This window comes from Chroicocephalus ridibundus, chromosome 12 (assembly GCF_963924245.1).
Source record: "Chroicocephalus ridibundus chromosome 12, bChrRid1.1, whole genome shotgun sequence".
Taxonomy (NCBI): domain Eukaryota; kingdom Metazoa; phylum Chordata; class Aves; order Charadriiformes; family Laridae; genus Chroicocephalus; species Chroicocephalus ridibundus.
The window spans coordinates 7,648,806-7,665,594 of NC_086295.1; the positions used below are offsets into that span (position 1 = coordinate 7,648,806).

The 16,789-nt window shown below is 43.0% G+C and overlaps 1 protein-coding gene across 2 annotated transcripts in view; it reads left to right on the plus strand.

Annotated features, from left to right (window-relative positions):
• Positions 1 to 200: 200 nt before the first annotated feature.
• The window catches only part of BCAS1 (brain enriched myelin associated protein 1), a 56,141-nt gene continuing 39,552 nt past the window's right edge, over positions 201 to 16,789 (plus strand). Inside the window, exons 1-4 of one of the 2 annotated variants that reach the window (XM_063350310.1) lie at positions 201 to 285; positions 5,240 to 5,313; positions 5,419 to 5,500; positions 14,660 to 15,243. In XM_063350310.1, the coding sequence (XP_063206380.1) occupies positions 5,245 to 5,313; positions 5,419 to 5,500; positions 14,660 to 15,243 (735 nt within the window). In that variant the 5' untranslated portion in view covers positions 201 to 285; positions 5,240 to 5,244. The remainder of the gene's footprint in view (positions 286 to 5,239; positions 5,314 to 5,418; positions 5,501 to 14,659; positions 15,244 to 16,789) is intronic. The other variant, XM_063350309.1, reaches the window with a different exon arrangement.

Genomic DNA, 16,789 nt, shown 5'->3' on the forward strand with positions numbered 1-16,789 from the left:
AACTGCCCCTAGAGCCTTAAGGACTGTAGTTCTGCATGTCCTGGATGCACGGCCAGCTGCCAGGTTGCTATTCAAATTGTTCTTGGGTGTTTCTTGTTTGCCCTGGGTGAGTCATCTCAATCCTTCCTTCTCCCGTCCCTTCACTACTGTCTATTGTGTGTCCATTTCTCCTCCTTAGCCACTGACAATGCTCAGATGCGTTTGTCCCCTGGTTTCATCATACCCAACACGTGTCTGAGTTACCTTTTTCGGCAGGAGAGCAATTGAGAGCTTCACTGAAGGAAGGTAAGGAGACTTTCTAAAACCCTATGCTATTACGAGTCCTTCCTTGGCTCCCCATGAATCAGAGCAGGAGCTCTGCCTTTCTGGCCGGACACTGACATGTCCCCATGTCCACCTGTTTTCCGAGAGGCAGGATAAAGGGCAGGGATGTACTAAAGGGCTTAGGATCCAGTCCTTGCCCCGCGGCCACAATGCAGGATGCTTTTTGCATGCATTAATGCGTGCTCGGCCCTTCCTCTGCATCTGGAACACACGCAAGTTTATTTAAGTCTTCCCCCAACGCCTGCGGAGTGAACATATCTGTAATGAAATGAGACGCAAAGAGAACTAAGTGAAGTTGATTATTTTTACTGACATTTAAGTACAACATATGGCAAGTTTTAGTGAGGAATTAATTGTGTACTTTTTTTATTAATAGAGGTGCAATGCAGGCAATTGTAATATTCTCGGTTGGTCAATACATTAGAAAGGTTGGGCTTATCTGGCTTTAGCCAGAGTACACAGTAGATCACAGATTTTATTGTAATTTTCTCTCATAGTGTTCAAAGCTTTTACCATTCTGCCAGGACCAAAACAACGATTTTTGAGATTGAGAAAAAAAGGAGAATTTCACCTATTTTACCAGAATTTCACCCCCAAGCTCATGCTTGGGGCACATTACGCTTCATATAAAGTTAAAAAAAAAATCTGAAAAATGCGATTTTCTTTTGGATTACTTTCTACATTACAACAGAAGCAGTGAAGCATAATTTGGGAAAGGACTGTTTGAGAGCTGTGTCTGATCTGGAGGCTGGTAGTTCATGTTCCTTTTTAAACCAGTCGGGCTGCATTCCAGCTGGTCTGAACGAGCCCCCCTCGAGGATAATATCCTTGAAACTTAATCAAAAAATCTGTATGTAGAAAGGTACCCTAGGGTTGAGAATGAGCTTACTCCTGTTCCTCTCAACTTCTAAGGGTTTTCTTCCCATTTTGAAAAAAGTCTTGCATCAGGGTCATCTCTTTTCCACTCCCAGTCCCCCCAAATTGTCTTGTCTCTGTAAATGTTGTGAAATCTCCTCTCATAAAATAGACACCTTGCCAACAGCACCTCTCAGGTCTGCTGGGGCTTTGCTCCATACTCACAGCTTACTACAGAGACCAGCTTCGTGCTTTTTCACAGGTAGAACAAAGGACCCAACTAGGTCCTGCCTGGCGATTGTACCACTAATAAAAACCCAGGATTAATAACCAAAACAGAGCAAAACCACCCTATGGAGAGACGAAGCCAGCATCCCAAGAGATAGTGGAGGGCTCCCAGCTGGACGGAGGTCCTCAGTGGTTGACAAGGCCTGAGTCTGCCCACCAGGAACAAGCGCGTGGCCAGAACCTGAAAGCTCCCCAAGATTCGCCGGTCTCAGGCAAATCCCTGCACCCTGGGAGTCCTCAGCACCTTTGGAAAATCCTTTTGCTTGTGTAAGGATTTCAGCTGGGTGCCAAAATGGGGCTTGGTGCTTAGGTTTTGGCAGCCCATGTTGAAAATGCTGGTCTTCATAAACAGATTGGTGAAAAAAGGCACCAAACAAGAGCCCAGTGGGACTCCCTTATTTTCCCTAAAACCTTCTTTGCTCCACATTTAATAACTTTAGCTTCAAGAGAAAGTTTTTCTAATAAGAGAAAAATTGATTTGTTAGTACAAACTGGAGTCCTGAGCACCTTGGGGAAGACATAACCGTTTAATGTGAATGACAGAGCTGGAGCAGAGCTCGTTTATGTAAATCTAGAGCCGCGGATGGGTGCGATAACATGTAATAGTCTCTGCAGCAGCAATTTCTAGATGCGATGGCAGAAGCGAATAGCTGTGACATTACTTGCTTGGAAACTTGAAACTCTGCAAATTCAATACCATTTTGTATGTGTATATATTATCACTTCTGCTGATACTCAGTTTTGTCTATAGGTGGCAGTGACCTTTCATTTTTTTCTGTAAAATAGGACAGAAGCTTACATACATCTGTATCTTCCTAATTTTAATAAAGGATCTGGGCCAGGGCTGTGATGCTGCACCATTGACTGAGCTCTGCACCCAGAGGAATGGCCACAGACTTGTCACCTTTCTTCAGTAGCCACTTTGGCCCCAGAGCATGTCACATGTGTAGTTCTCATACTGCACGTACAATGCAAAAATCAGTGTAAAGCAATAATCAGTTACTATTGCATGGAGGGAAAAGGTCTGAAGACACATCATATACGCATGTGGTGTTTTGGGATCATATTCCCAAGAGGGTTATGTAGCAGGTTTCTCCCATTTTTAGCAAAAATAGCCTCCAAGTCTTGTCCAGCTTTCTATGACAGAGAGGGTTCTGATGAGTGAAAATATTTTAAAATGCCATATGACCACTATGTGTGTTTTATTTCAGTGAGAATTATTAACTCGATTGTAGAGTGCGTAATCTCTCCTAGAGCAAAATATGCCAGAGATCAGAGCCTGTGATCTCTGCTCTGTATCCGTTAAAGATAACTTACCTGACGTGAGCAGAGCTGCATCAACAGGAAACTGGAGTGACTGAGAATCAAGCTACAAATCATTGTCAAAATAAAATAAAATAAATAAAAAGGAATTTAGTTCTCCCACTCCCCACAAATATGTACAGATTTTACAGCACATGTGAAAAAGGAAGCACGTAATCTGCAAATATTCCATCCACTGCTTAAGTTGTCTCCTGGCATAAACCAGGCAGCCTTGTGATGGAAAACAAAAGTAAATCCTCCAGATTCGACCAGATACTAAATTTACCATCGAGACTAAGCAGTAGGATTTGAATCTTGTTTTCTTCTCTTCCGATAGGATAATGCTTAAAGTTGCTAGGAAACAGAATTACATAGCAAGGACAAGAGGCCATTGTACATCCACGGGGAAACGTTGGCTGTTTTCCACCATAAATCAGAAGTTCTGATTTATAGTGGAAATATCAGCTGAGAAGATAAAATCCCTGTAAAATAACTCTGCACTCTGCAATCAAGGCTCAGTCCTGCAGCCACTACTTATGCAGCGATTCTCGGCAGCGCAGGGCTGCAGTTCATGTTTCAGCATCAGTGGGGGCCGTTCAGTGTCCGGAGCAGCACCAGGCACTTAGCAGAGAACAATAACCATCTCTGGAGAGGGGCCCAGCTTGGATTTCACGTCAGTTAGCATGCAGCATAAAATAGAAGCCAGACCTGGACCATCCCTGTAAAGCAAAGGTTTGTAGATTGGGGTTAGGAAACAACCGGCTTGAGCTCTGTAAAGAGTAACTGGAAGCCGACGCTTGGGGCTGTGGGCTGGACGGAGAGCTGCCCCCAGTTCTCGCACTCAAATTCTAGTGAACATGATTTAGCAAAACTACTATTTTCCTTCTTTTCTCCAACAGCCAAGGGCTGTTTAACTAAAATACGAAAGAAGTTGCTCTCATCCATACCTCTGCAGCTTGCCCTGATTCATACAGGCACAAACCAGAGCAATAATAAAACAGAAGTGCCCTTGGTACCCATGGTGGCTGAGCAGGACATCCAACGGGATCAGCACTGAGGCTGGAGCGGGCTCCAGCCCCCGCCTTCCTCTCTTTCCTCTTTCAAGGTGTGGCTCAGAATAGCTTCTCCTTATTGTTTATTTGTGTAGCTTTAACAGTATGTATACATCTATATCCTGAGCCAAAGTCAATAGGAACCTTCCTCTTGACTCCAGTCTGCTTTGCAAAGTTTCAACCATCTTGCAGGGAATGTGTTTGGCCCCAAAGAATTTACAGTCCTAAAGCACAGCAAGCTTAGAAGGTACATAAATGTGTTTTAAATTTAGGGAAAAGGAAAAGAAAAATAAAAACCCAAAACCAAAAACGTAACAGGTTTATGTGTGCTTCTACATAGGAAAGAGGCTAAAATTGAATCATAGAATGGTGCGGGTTGGAAGGGACATTAAAGACTATCTAGTTCCAACCCCCTGCCATGGGCAGGGACACCTCCCACTAGACCAGGCTGCTCAGAGCCCCGTCCAACCTGGCCTTGAATCAAACGCATTTCTCCTGAAACAAAGTTTAAAGAAATCAGAACAGTTTCACTAAGTATTGAATTATCTAATGGACTAGCTAGTAACTAACAGCTAAGATTACGCCTGGGTTGTAGTCAGAGCTGTGACTCCGGTAGATACGAACATAAAAAAGCCATTTTAAACTGACTGGCTTAGGTCTCAGTGGTGCTGCACCTGCGGCAACACAAGATGCTCCAAAAACACGCCCAGGACCACAGAGGAGTCCTGCGCTGGCAGCTTCGTGGCACCTCCGACTTGCTGCAGCCACGGCCTCGGCAGTGCTGGAACTGGCCAAGGAAACGCAGCTCAGCTACTGCTGTGAGCTGTAGTCGCCTGGCGAAGCCGTCTAGAGCAGGGCAAATACCTCCACAGCCACAGGCGAGAGTTTTCCCCAGAGGATTTGTTATACAGAACTGCAGGACACACAGGGCCTAATTTTCAGAGTTTAGGTGCACGATGTCTTGACGTGCTCCCTCTGTTCTCTTTTCTTTTCTTTTTTTTAAATGAAAGCTAAAGAAAAATATAAAACTCCACCACACTGCTGTAATTTATTCATATATTTTAGTCTTCCTCACTTTATTCTGCTGCTAAGTCCATGTTACAATCTACCGAGTCCTAACGAATGATGCAGGCGCGATTGCTTCCAGTTTTCCGCAACAAACAAGAAAAGCTTCTTAGTTTGTACCACTTTTAGCGAGCAGCTGTGAGCCCCTGCACATAGTTGGGTTTGGGTAAGACTGGTTGGTGCAGACTGCTGAGTGGGGCAGGTGCCCTTGGGAAAGCAGGTGGGGCTTATTAGGAATTTAAACATCCTGTTAAAGCCTGTCACCATTGGCTGTCTCTTAATTTGAGTTAGGCAGGAAATTCATATAAATGAGAAAGAAAAGGTGGTTTGGGGTTTTTTTCTCCACCTTGCAGGCACCATGGGGAACACAATGAGCATCCCAGAGGAAGCTGAAGAAGACAATACCTGCACAGTAAAGAGCTATCAGGTAAGAAAGAGCTGCCCACTATCTTACTCCCTGGTTACTGTATATTGCAATTTTCAAATCCCATGATGTGCCCAGTCCTAAGAACTGTATTCTTTGCTATTTCAGGCTCTGTCTGAATCTCCTGACAATATTAAAAATGGTTCTGTTGTGTTTGTTGAGACTTGCTCTCCTGTAATGAATGGCGAAGGTAAGTACTGGGAAAGGGGGGCATATTTGCGCTTCTTTTGCCACCAGACAGGCAGAGAGAGGTTTATGCTGGAGCAACGATAAATATTGGTGCATGGTCTCAAAGTAAAAGCATGTTCCAGCTCCTACTTCTGAATCAGTATGTGTGTTTTTTCAGAAGCTTGAAAGTCTAAAGATAACAAAGAGTAAAATAGGAAAATGTTTCCAAAGTCCTTGGGAAGCTGTTTGTTCTAAGGACTTGGTTCTGTATCTGGTCCACAAAAAGTGGCTTCATAGACTGAAGATTTTTGGTTAGTGTGAAGTATTACAGGGCAGGAGAGGTTTAGCGTTGGTCCCATTCGGGTTGCTCCACAAACCTCAGGGTGTCCGGTGATAAACTACCTCTGCTTGGGCTCTGGTGGAGGTAGTGCCTTGACTGAGCCTTGGAGGAGTCCCTGACGCAAGGAGCACAAACTGGGGCTCTTGAAAGGGCAGCAACAGCACCAGTGTGAGGGTCAGTGGCCTGTTGGTGAGGTTTTGTGTGTGGGAGGGACACAGTGGAGTGGTGTTTGGCAGAGGGCAACAAGAGAGCAGTTCATGTGGTGGAACGGAGAGCGAGTTGTCTTTAAATGATGTCACGGCATCCCTGCTGCTAGCAGGGAGGTACCAGGTGATGTGGAAACTGATAGTCTGGGGGGATATGCAGGAGGCTATTTAAAAAAAAAAAAAAGGGGGACTGAGTTAATTGAAAAAAGTAAATTTATGCAGGCTAGAAACTACTGTAGGAAAAGGTGATAGAATCATGCAAACCCAAAAGAAATGTACTAGTGTAAATTATTTAAAGCCCCAACTGACATTGTATTAAGGTGACAAAGAGAAAAAGAAGGGAGTAGGAAACTGTTTGGGGGCGACTTCTTTTAGAGACTGCAACAAAACACTTTTGAAACATCCTGCATGCACTCAGTCTTCTGGGGGTGTTTTGGGTAGTTTAACAATTAAAAGAAAATTTTGCAAAATTCTTTGCAAACTGGTTACAAAAAATGAAATAAAATAAAATACAGGTTCTAGCTACATGTTCTCATCTAAAAGATTGTAAAGTATTAGAAACCACCTCTGCATTTCTTTGAAACAACATTTCTGACCCTTTCAGTAGCAATTTCAACAAATGATATGACAGAAATGTGGGCGCCTTTTTGTTCATCTAAACATTTCCGTCTTGTTCTCCGATTCCTGGTCCTGTGTTCTTTAGGAGATGTGTTGCTTTGACTTCAAAGATGCCAAGCAATTACTTGTTAACAATGAAATATGTGTAGGGATAAGTTTTCTATCCTGTTTGTCACTTGGAAAAAGTGATTGGCTGGGAAAAGTACTGTGAGGTGGCGGGTGTTATATCTGCAGTAGCGGTGTTACAGCATAATTGCCTCTGGACCTAAGGTTTTGCAGTGAAATGCAACTTCTGACCCTGAGCTGGGGCTTAGTGGTACCTTTCATATATCTAGAAACATACTTTCCTCTCCTTTTAGAGGTAGTAGGCTTTCTTGAAGAGAGCAGAGTATGTCTAATATGCAGCAAGATCTTTGTAAACAAAATGTAACTGCGCCAACTGCCTGTGTTTGAATTCTAGAGAATTTAGGGTATAGCACAGTAATTTACAGAGGTTGATAAACGACAGCTGGGAATGCGGCATGGATGACAACATTATTACCAAGAGGTTGGTCCTATTTACCAGAATTATTCAAACTGTGTCACAAGGCTGATGTTGTAACCCTGAGCACTTCTCTCCTGTGACTGTTATAGGATGTATTAGATATTACTCAATGACGGCCAGGGCAACAAGAGTGTGTTGGGGAGGGACCACAACTTGTTTCTCTGTACACCAATGAAATAAAATCGATATGCCCCTCTTATGTATAAACTGTGGGTGTTGGTGTAGAAGTCGAATAGCTGGTGGGGCTGGGGGTAAATCACTATTCAATAAGTGCATCCCATTTCAGACCTATTTGGGTGGTGTTCATAGCAGGAGAGCAACTGGGTTTTCAAGTGATCACACCTGTGGCAGCCTGGACCCTGGGCTCCCTGTGCAAAGGTGCCTGTCAGCAGCTGAGCCCCACCTCCAGCGTTGACATCCTGAAAATCTGCTGTGAGCTACGTGGCCTGAGCGTTAAAAACTTGTCTCCATGTAGTTTTGAAAAGTTATCTCCACATATTCACGGGCAGTTGCTCTCATCCACAGGCATGTGTCTCCCTCCTCACCCTTCAGCGCTGCGTTCGTTTCTCCTTCCACCTCTTGTCGGCTTTGGAGCCTTCGTGAGCTGCAGTCAGGCAGCACTCGCACGGAGCAGCCTTGCTTCAGTTCTCATCTCTGCACACTCAGACTTGTTAATTTTACCAGTATTTTCCTTGCATTGGATTTCTTTCTGTTTCTAGAATACAACAAAAAACAACAGTTCTCTCCAATCTCTTTAATGAAAAAAAAAATATTATTTTATTGTTTGGTGTTAAGAGAACCCTCTCAGCCCATGACATCCAGCTGAAAAATCTAAACTTAGACAAAAATAATCAGAGACTGGTATGGCAATATGCAGATGGTACTGATTACAGTCCAGAATCTCTGTTCCACGGCTAATTTCCTAACGCCATCTCGCTATAATAAGTCAGTTTAAACATTTGCCTACTAGAAAATAAAAGCCTGTAGCTGTGTTTCTGCTGGTGTAAAGCAGCAGAGTTCTGGGGAGTAAATAAAAGCCAGATGATTTGCACTGTCTGAAGACCTGAAAAACAAGCGTACGTTTTACTCTTAATATATAAAATGAAGCATATGGCATTGTGTTACTTAAAAGGATTACCTAATTAATGTGATTACTAAATCAGTTTAAGTAGCAAGCTGAAAAATTGGACTGTCCTGTGTTGGTATTACTTGTATTTTAACTTTATTCATGTTTAAAAACCAGTTAAAATCATTAACTACTTAAACCAGGGAGATTTCAGTGGTATCTCTGTAATGTAAACAAGGTCTTGGTGAAATAAAAGTGCAAGTGCTGTTTGTAGATAGAAGTTATTCCTATAGAAAATGTAGTTGATAGTATTTCTAAAATGAAATAATGCAAGAAATAGTACTGTAATCTATTTTATGGTCATAAAATGAGCGCTTCTAGAGAAGACAAAAGAACTGCAAAAAAGGCAAGTGAAGTTAGAGGATTTTATTAATAGTGTTAGATGTATGTTTGTGGTCTTTGTCTTGTTAGTTTGCATTTCTGTGATTGCCCGTGATCTGACCATGTGCTGTGCATTAAATGGTGTAGTTGATAAACGAGTCTATGAAATCTATATCTGCTAATATAATGAAAAAAAGAATCCAGAGTTAAGTTAATATGACCGGAGGAAGTAATGTGATTTGGAAGAGCCCTGTCACCATCTGCTTCACATCTGGGTGAGCAGATTGGGGACTGGTTCTCTACATTTGCTGCTTCTGCTCAAACAGGCTGACAGATGTGTGGACTTCGGGATTCTTTCCATGACTTGCCTTTCCTGCTCCTATTGATTATCAGGGCTGCAGATGCTGCCAAGGGTGTTAGCATCCTCCTTCTCCTCTAATGCCATTTCAATAATAGTGGGGCCCTTACTGCCACTTCATGACACATTGCTTTGCAAGCAAAAGGCTAGCAAATTTGATCCTGACTTTTCCTAATGTTTTGTGTTGGCATTTTTGAGCTTTAAGTAACACAGGTACTGGGTGAACAACGGTAAAGGGAAGAAGGCTAGAACTAAAGGCCTCTGAGATTTGCCCTACATAGAGCAGAAATGTATCGGGAGGACAAAATGGGGAAAATTTTGTTTGCATTTGGGTGGTGATTACATGCAGATTAAAACAATGACCTGCTCATAAAAAGAAAGATTACACAAGGAAGAAAAGTTCAGTTAAGATGCAACTCCTTTGTTCCACGAGATAAATCCGATTCAGCAAATTCTGCTTCTAGCCCGTATCTAACAGAAATGGGTGTATTGCAATAACTCTGTGTGCCTGTAAGGTGTGAAACACAGTTCATTTTAGTTGGTGTTTTTTAAAGAATTATCATTACTATTCTTTCTGGTAGCTTCTTTTCCCCTGTTTCCTTTAATTTCAGTAAATCTGTTAGGTAAACAACAATGCTAGTTAACTTAGTGAAACAAAATTATTCTTAGAGCATAAATGTACTGTCACCTTCATTTGCATGGAATAGTCAAGCAAGAGTGCAAAACAATATTAGCGTGTTTTTTTCTTTTTTAAGAAAGGGTGAAAATGTCTTATTTTGGAATTCTCTAATGCTTCTGAAAACTCAGTCATTTAGTCTTGTCATGACAGTTTTTGGGGGTCTCCCACAAAAACACAAGGTGTACTTGAAGATCTGAAAATTCTACATCTACTGTAGCATGACGATACCAACCCAGTTCTAAATAATGGAAGGGAAAATTAACTTATGCAATTTCTATAAAAATACATCAGCAGTGTCAATTAGGAAATTCACTCTTTGTTTCTAGGTATTTAGATTGTTAAGCCTAGTATTCGCTGCAGTAATTCATTCAGGGCGATTATAAACCTCTGTGCTGGCCTATGCTGACGGACTTCTGAGTGCCAAATGTTGCCTTGTAGCACTTAATGGTTCCTTCATGGCCATTAAAATCTATTGTCTCCATGATTATCTGAACTCCAGGGAACCAGATAATGCTGTGGTACTATAATTGCATCGCTAAGCAAATATCTGTTTGTAACTGGCTTGTATTCAAAATAGTCAAAGATACTAAAACCATATTTGTAGTTAATGGTTTGCTCAGTTCAGTTTCAAAAAGAAAAACTGATTTTTTTTTTCCATTGTCAAAAGCAACAACATCAGAAAACATTTTCTCCTACCATTTATTTTATGGCATGTTCACACGCTAGGGGCCTACAGGAGGAGATGTCTATGCTGAAGACCTTGCCAGTTCCAGTTGTTCCTCATTCAACAGCTAAAAATTACTGGCACTACGGAAGAGTCAGTAGGATAAATGGCAGGAGGTGAAAAGTTGCCAATGTAGGACACCACAGGACCTTATTTTATATGTTCCCTACATGTAAGCGTTAGCCAGGAGGGCACATATAACTGCTGAAACCAGACTAGCAATCAAAGGCTAAGGAAAAGGAGCACATTTTAAAGCATCTGAAGGATTTCAGTTGGGTAAACTGAGCATCGAAAATAGATGCCTGCCTAGTGTGTGGCTTAGGCTGCTGCCAGGAATAAAAAGAGCAAACTAAGCTTCAGAGACAATCAGGTTATGGTGGAGGAGGGGGGATGGCAAGCGGGACAGGCTTGCTTTTGGTCCCACTTGAAGGAGTTTGGCTGCCATCTGTTACATGCACCAGGCTGAGCTCTGGTTATAGTCCCACTGATTAGCAAAAGCAAATGAGCTGACAAAAGCTTGGGCAGCCTTTTCGTTTGTCAGGCTGGCAGCTCTGAACTTCCTTTCATGTCAGTCGCATCCTCAGGATTCCTGCCCGGGTCTGCCGCTCCCTCTGGTCGAGTGCTGGGTCTTGGTCCCAAACACCCACGAAATAGGTGCTTTGCTGCAGGCACTCCACACCGATGCTTTCTGAGCTCTGCTGCCTGCCCGTGGGCTTCTGGGTGCATGCGGTCCAGAAATAATTCCATTCCTATGGTCACCTTTGCAGCGCGCGTGGTCAACTTAAAGCCTGTGCTCACCTTAAGGCTTTGTCCATTATAATATTTTATTTTTCTGTCACTGTCTATTGAAGCATTTGCTTTTTAAAATTCAGTGCTAATTCGGCAGAGTTGGTCCCATTCTGTGTCAGCAAACACAGTGCTGCTCTTCATCCTCAGCCTGTGGAAGTGCTGGAAATGCTGAAGTCAAGGATGTGGAAGGAAGGGGGAGAGAGTCTGTCAGCAATTACTTCTGAGCAGGGAAATGGTATTGACGTAACATTGCACTAACCATTACTCTTCTATGTACAGTTTTTTTATAAGTCAAGGAAAAAATGTCAGTATAATTTAGCAAACTTCAGAAAAAAATCCTTATTTTGAGTATGTTCTTGCAGAAGAGGGACTCTGTGCAGCTACAGTATTGCCTCTTTAACGTAGCCTGATGAAGTGAAGGGAAAGGAAGGACACATCTTCTGTAGTGTGACTGTCTTTTGTTAAATACTTGAAAGGAAAAATGCTGCGTAGTAGTATGAAATGCAATCTCAGAGCAGTGCTGTAAAATCTATATTGATCTTGGTTTCAGAGCAGTTATTCATCTCATTCAGAGCAAGCAGCTTTGATCTACTTGCAGGCCTGGCCTAGAACTTGGGAGGTTTTGCTTCTATTCCTAATTCTGCCTCTGGATTGTGGAATAATCTTGGAAAGAACGGCACTGCTGTGTCTCTTTAAAAACAAAAACACTGCGCACTTTTCAAGCAAATACTGCAATTTCAAAGCCTTTTTCCCCCCGGTTTGCTGTGAATACGGCATGAGTCAAACTCTTCTGCTGAGCCCACCGCAGCAGCGTCCCCTCTCTGGTGGTGGGATCTGCTCTGCCTGCTGTCTGAGCAGACTTTCCCCCAAACAGTTTGCACGGTTTTGACACAAGAGACAGGCTGCAGAGCTCATGCCGGTGATATTTTCCAGGTCTTTCATTCCTTCCATGGTAATTAGAGATAAAAGGAGCTCGATAGGTTCACGAGCTACTTTTGGTTTGGTTGGTTTTCTTAATGATGAGCTTTTATTCCTATTTTTATACTAAAGACAGTTTTCTTGTGTTTCGGGTTTTTTTAATCTGTGTTATAAAGCAGAAGTTCAGCATCTATTACTATTATTTTCCAATGGATGTTGTTTCTGCTTTCTTTAGCCGAGGAAGTGTTTGCTTTTTGCTTCCTTCCCAAGTTTCCAACTATAATTAGAAGTGCTTCAGTTCTTTTTCATATAGTACTACAGGCGGCTTAGGAAGCTATAACCCTGAATAGCTGAATTAAGTGGCTGAGTAGTTAGTTATTTGTGCCTTTTCTTTGCATGTTGATATGTTGTGAAATAGGTGCTCATGGAATACTGCAGAATATTACTGGCAAAAGATTCTTTCCAGGGTGTTATTTTTCTTAACTGAATAGTAACAGAGAGAATCCAGGGGAAGAAATTTTCTCTATTAGGATGCCCACAAAAGTGAAAATCTCTCTACCTGGACAGAACTGAGGCACTCTGGCCTCTCTGCATGCTTCCATATGCCCAAAACGCGATACGAAAGCAAATGTCAGATTAAAAATGTTAGAAGCAGAGACGTTAGGAGCCAGGTCCCCAGCAGCTGGTGAAATGCTGGCTGCAGTTGTGAATCTGCCACCACAGCCCTTGCTTTGCCAGCTGTTGCCTCCACTGCTGGCAAATAGTTCAGTAAAATCACTTGAGATTCACGCCGGCACGCTCCGGCACTTCTCGTCTCTTGGGTTTATGGAAGCTCCTGTTAGTCAGGACCAACCCTGAACTGTGAAACGAGGGTCTAGCGGGGACTCTTGGTCCCTGAGTGAAGGCCATGGGGATGGGGGTGTCCGGGCTGGGTGTGACCAGGGTCCCTGGGCACTGCCACGGGAGGACAGTGTCGGACGGATACGGCCCCGCGTTGCACAGTGCCTGCTGAGGCTTCTGTGCTGTTATGCAAAATCCTTGCAGGAGTGGAAAAGATCGGGGTAAATAATGGAAAGCTGGGGTAATTTTGCTGTGCAAAGCTAAGGGGGGATTTTGAAAGCTGTGCTCTAAAAACGTTCTGCTTTCCTCGTCTTAAAAAGGAATTTAAAAGATGAAACATAACACTGGAGATCTGTGCTGTGGAAGACAGGCTTTTTAGTCAGGTTGTGTTGGTATCTGGGGTTTTGTTTCTGTTAAAGTGAGATGTGAAGGGCATAATATTGACTAGACTATTACAATTATCATTTGAAATAATTTCAATTTTACACTGAAACTGACAATCTAAAGATTCTAATTTAGCAAGTCACTTTGAGACTGTCAGTTTTTCACAGTTATAATTAAGTAGATCTAAATTCATCCTTGAAATCTGTGGTGGTGATTGACAGGGAAATCGGATATATATTCTAGCCAAAGTAGAGAAGAGAAGCTCAAGCTGAGGGGGAGCTGTACGGTTTACCTCTCGACAAGCCTCCTCTTGTTTACTGGGGTTTCACACCACATCATCTGTGATTCAGTCTCCCATCCACAAAATACATACAAGAAAGATTTTTTTTTTTCTCTTGTTTCTCTTGTCTTCTGTAAAGCAGGAGCCTTCTCCTCCTCTCTGCATATACAGTATTAGGGATTTTCACCTCAGCTGTACTATCAAAGTGCCACCATAATACAAAATCATAAAACATACTTTTAAGAGGAAAGATTTTTTCACATCTAAAGTGTGATGTCCGTTTGTGTACACACGAGGGAATTATTTGTGAGAATTTTGAGGCGGGGGGAAATGCGATTAAGAGCCATATTGTTTCTGGGTAAAAAGAGTTGGAAACACAAGGATAAGGAGCCTGGCTCAGCTGTGATTTATAAGTATTCAAGCCGGGCTTAAGGTAACCTGCAGACAGTAGAGGAGGAGTGCAAGCAGAAACTGCACCATGGAGAGTAGGCGGCAAGGCCAGGAACAGCGTTGGAAAAATGAATGAAATAAGTTATGACTGCAAAGCCCTGTGGGGAGTTTGGCAAGTCAGGAAACGAAATCAGGCCTCGCAGTTTCCATTTTCTTTCCCATTTAGCTCTGAGACAAAAGCATAATATATTAATATATAACTTTGTCTCAAGTTTTATTGATTTTTTTGTTGTTGTTGTGTATTGCTTCTTTACTTTTAATGGGAAGGTAAGACACCCTTGACATGTCCACTGGGCGAAGCAGTCAAAAACCTGGGCCGCTGCCTGACTCTGGCAGCTGCGGAGAACATAAAATTTGCGCTGCCTTCAATGAGGAACGACAGGAAAGAAAATCAGACGTGCAGGTCTGATGGATGAGTGGCAGCTTGTATTTAGCTCAGGAAGACAACAGGGTCTCTAACCAAGCTGCACTCTGTGTGGTCCTCCCTGAGGCACCACGTTTCAGAGTCAGTTTATTAAAGAGCGAGGTCACCATGATTAATTGTACAACCAGTATAACTTCTTTGCTGTGCTGGATAATCACTGTTTTATGCTTCTTTTCGTAGTGGATGTAAAGGCAAGTGTTGCACGGGATAATGTGGCCGTTTCTTCCCCGAAGACAATGGAGCCGAGCCCCGTTGCCGATGCGGGCGGGCAGAGCCTCGGGAGCGCTGCCAGGAGAGAGCAGCCATCTGCTAAAGCCCGCTCTGTCTTCACATTCTCATGGTCTGTACCAGGGCGTACTGAAGATCCAGCTACAGATTCATCAGTTGGATCGGCAAAACTTGATGTCAGCTCGGAGGCGCCCGGAGCGAACAAAGCAGCGAGTGAGAGCGCGGAGGTTCCTGCAGCAGCTGCGCGGGAGGAAGGAGCACATAAAAACCTGACCCGGGCCCCGCCGGCAGCCTCGCTTCACGACATCGATCTCGCAGCATCGGTGACACCTGAGGGAGAGGATGCGGCCGCCTCAAAGCCAAAGCAAGTAACCTTCTTTGACAGGATCTTCAAACTGGAGAAGGGAAAGGAAAGGAGTAAAAAGCAAATTGATACCCAGGAGGAAAGGCAGACTTCAGACCTTCCCGACGGGCGCGTCACAGCGAAAGAGGCTGCTGGATTACAGAGCGCGTCCAACGCTGTCCCGCAGGGGAAGGCAAGTGCTTGAGTAGGAATATCCATTTCGCTCTTAATGAAACCTCTTAGGAATATTAATAGCGCAGGACAACTTGATGTCGTGATGGCTGTGTGAATGAATCTTGAAATGATTGCAGGTAACCCCCCCCGCAGGGGTGGCTGAATGGAGGTATGGGAGAAGGACCTGTGGCGGAGTGGCAACAGCTCGGATGCCTGCCTCGTGACTACATGCTGGCAGCTGCCCTCGAGATTAAATTCATTTGAAATTCTCCGAAAGATTTGGGCAAGATAGCTGTGTTCATGCTCCAAATGCCAGGCTGACAAACAGCAGCCAGCTACAAATGAAAGTAAACACACCTGAAAGTGAAATCCTATCTTATGCTTTGCTTTAGGAGCTTGGAGTTTGGTGCTGGATGGTTTTTAAGAAGTTCTTTAGCATATTTTGTGCCATTCTTGAAATAGTCACTCTTCCTGAGCAATAGCTTGTTGCATACTCTGCATACCAGAATAAGGAATATTACACAGTACCAATTTTTGTGCTCTTAGCTACTGTGATTTTTTTTCAAGGAAATGTTAGCCCCGTAGAATTGACTTTACAGGATGAGAACGTGATAAAGAAATTAAGTAACTTATCTGAGAGAGCACACTAACCAAAGAAAGGAGATGAAAACAGATGTGAGCTTAGATTTTATACTTCCTACAAAGTTTGATACCAACAAATAGACTATAGGAATAATTTTCAGGTAATTAACTACTGAAAAAGTCCATCCCCCTGTCTGGGAATACGTGGCATAACTCTTACTGGTTTCACTGGTACGGTGCCAGTACACACTACCTCGTGGTCTAGTTCAAATCCTGTCCAAGGCTGGAACAGGAGGGACAAACTAGCTGCATGGCCCCCTCATCAGAACCTATTTGTAAATGCCATTTTAATAGTAACTGTTTTTACTGGCCTAGTTCAGGCTTACAAATTAGACTGTCGTGTGATCCCATTCTTTGAATGGTGTTGAACATCATTCACAAGGTGCTCACTGCTTGCACTGACAACGTTGCGGGTCGTCTCCAAAAATCTCTTCAATGTCTGTTGTTCTACCTTGTCTTCTCTATCTTATGTCCCTTATGTTTGAAGATCACGTTTCTTGTATAAACTTATGAATGGTAATATTTTCCTGAGGATTCCTTTGTTAAGACTAAACAGTTGCATTTTTGACCGTTGCCCTTCAAGAGCAGCACCCGTCACTGACACTTCAGACAGCTACATATGCACATCTCAAGAATCTGTAATCTCAACCTAGCAGAATATCGAGGTGTTTGCTACATAAACAGAACAGGGTGAATAATTCAGAATGAATAATCTGTCAGCGTATACTGGCACTTCTATTTGTAGCTTATAAGACTGAAGCTTTTCAGCACTTGAAATTCCTGCAGATATTTTTCACTAATCCACACAAAGAATAAGTTTTTCCTGTGGCTCACAAGAATTGTTACTTTTACAATCGAGTCCAAAATTCATAATTTCCCATTTTGCTGTGGTTGTAAAGTACAGAGGTCACAGTTCGTGCTGT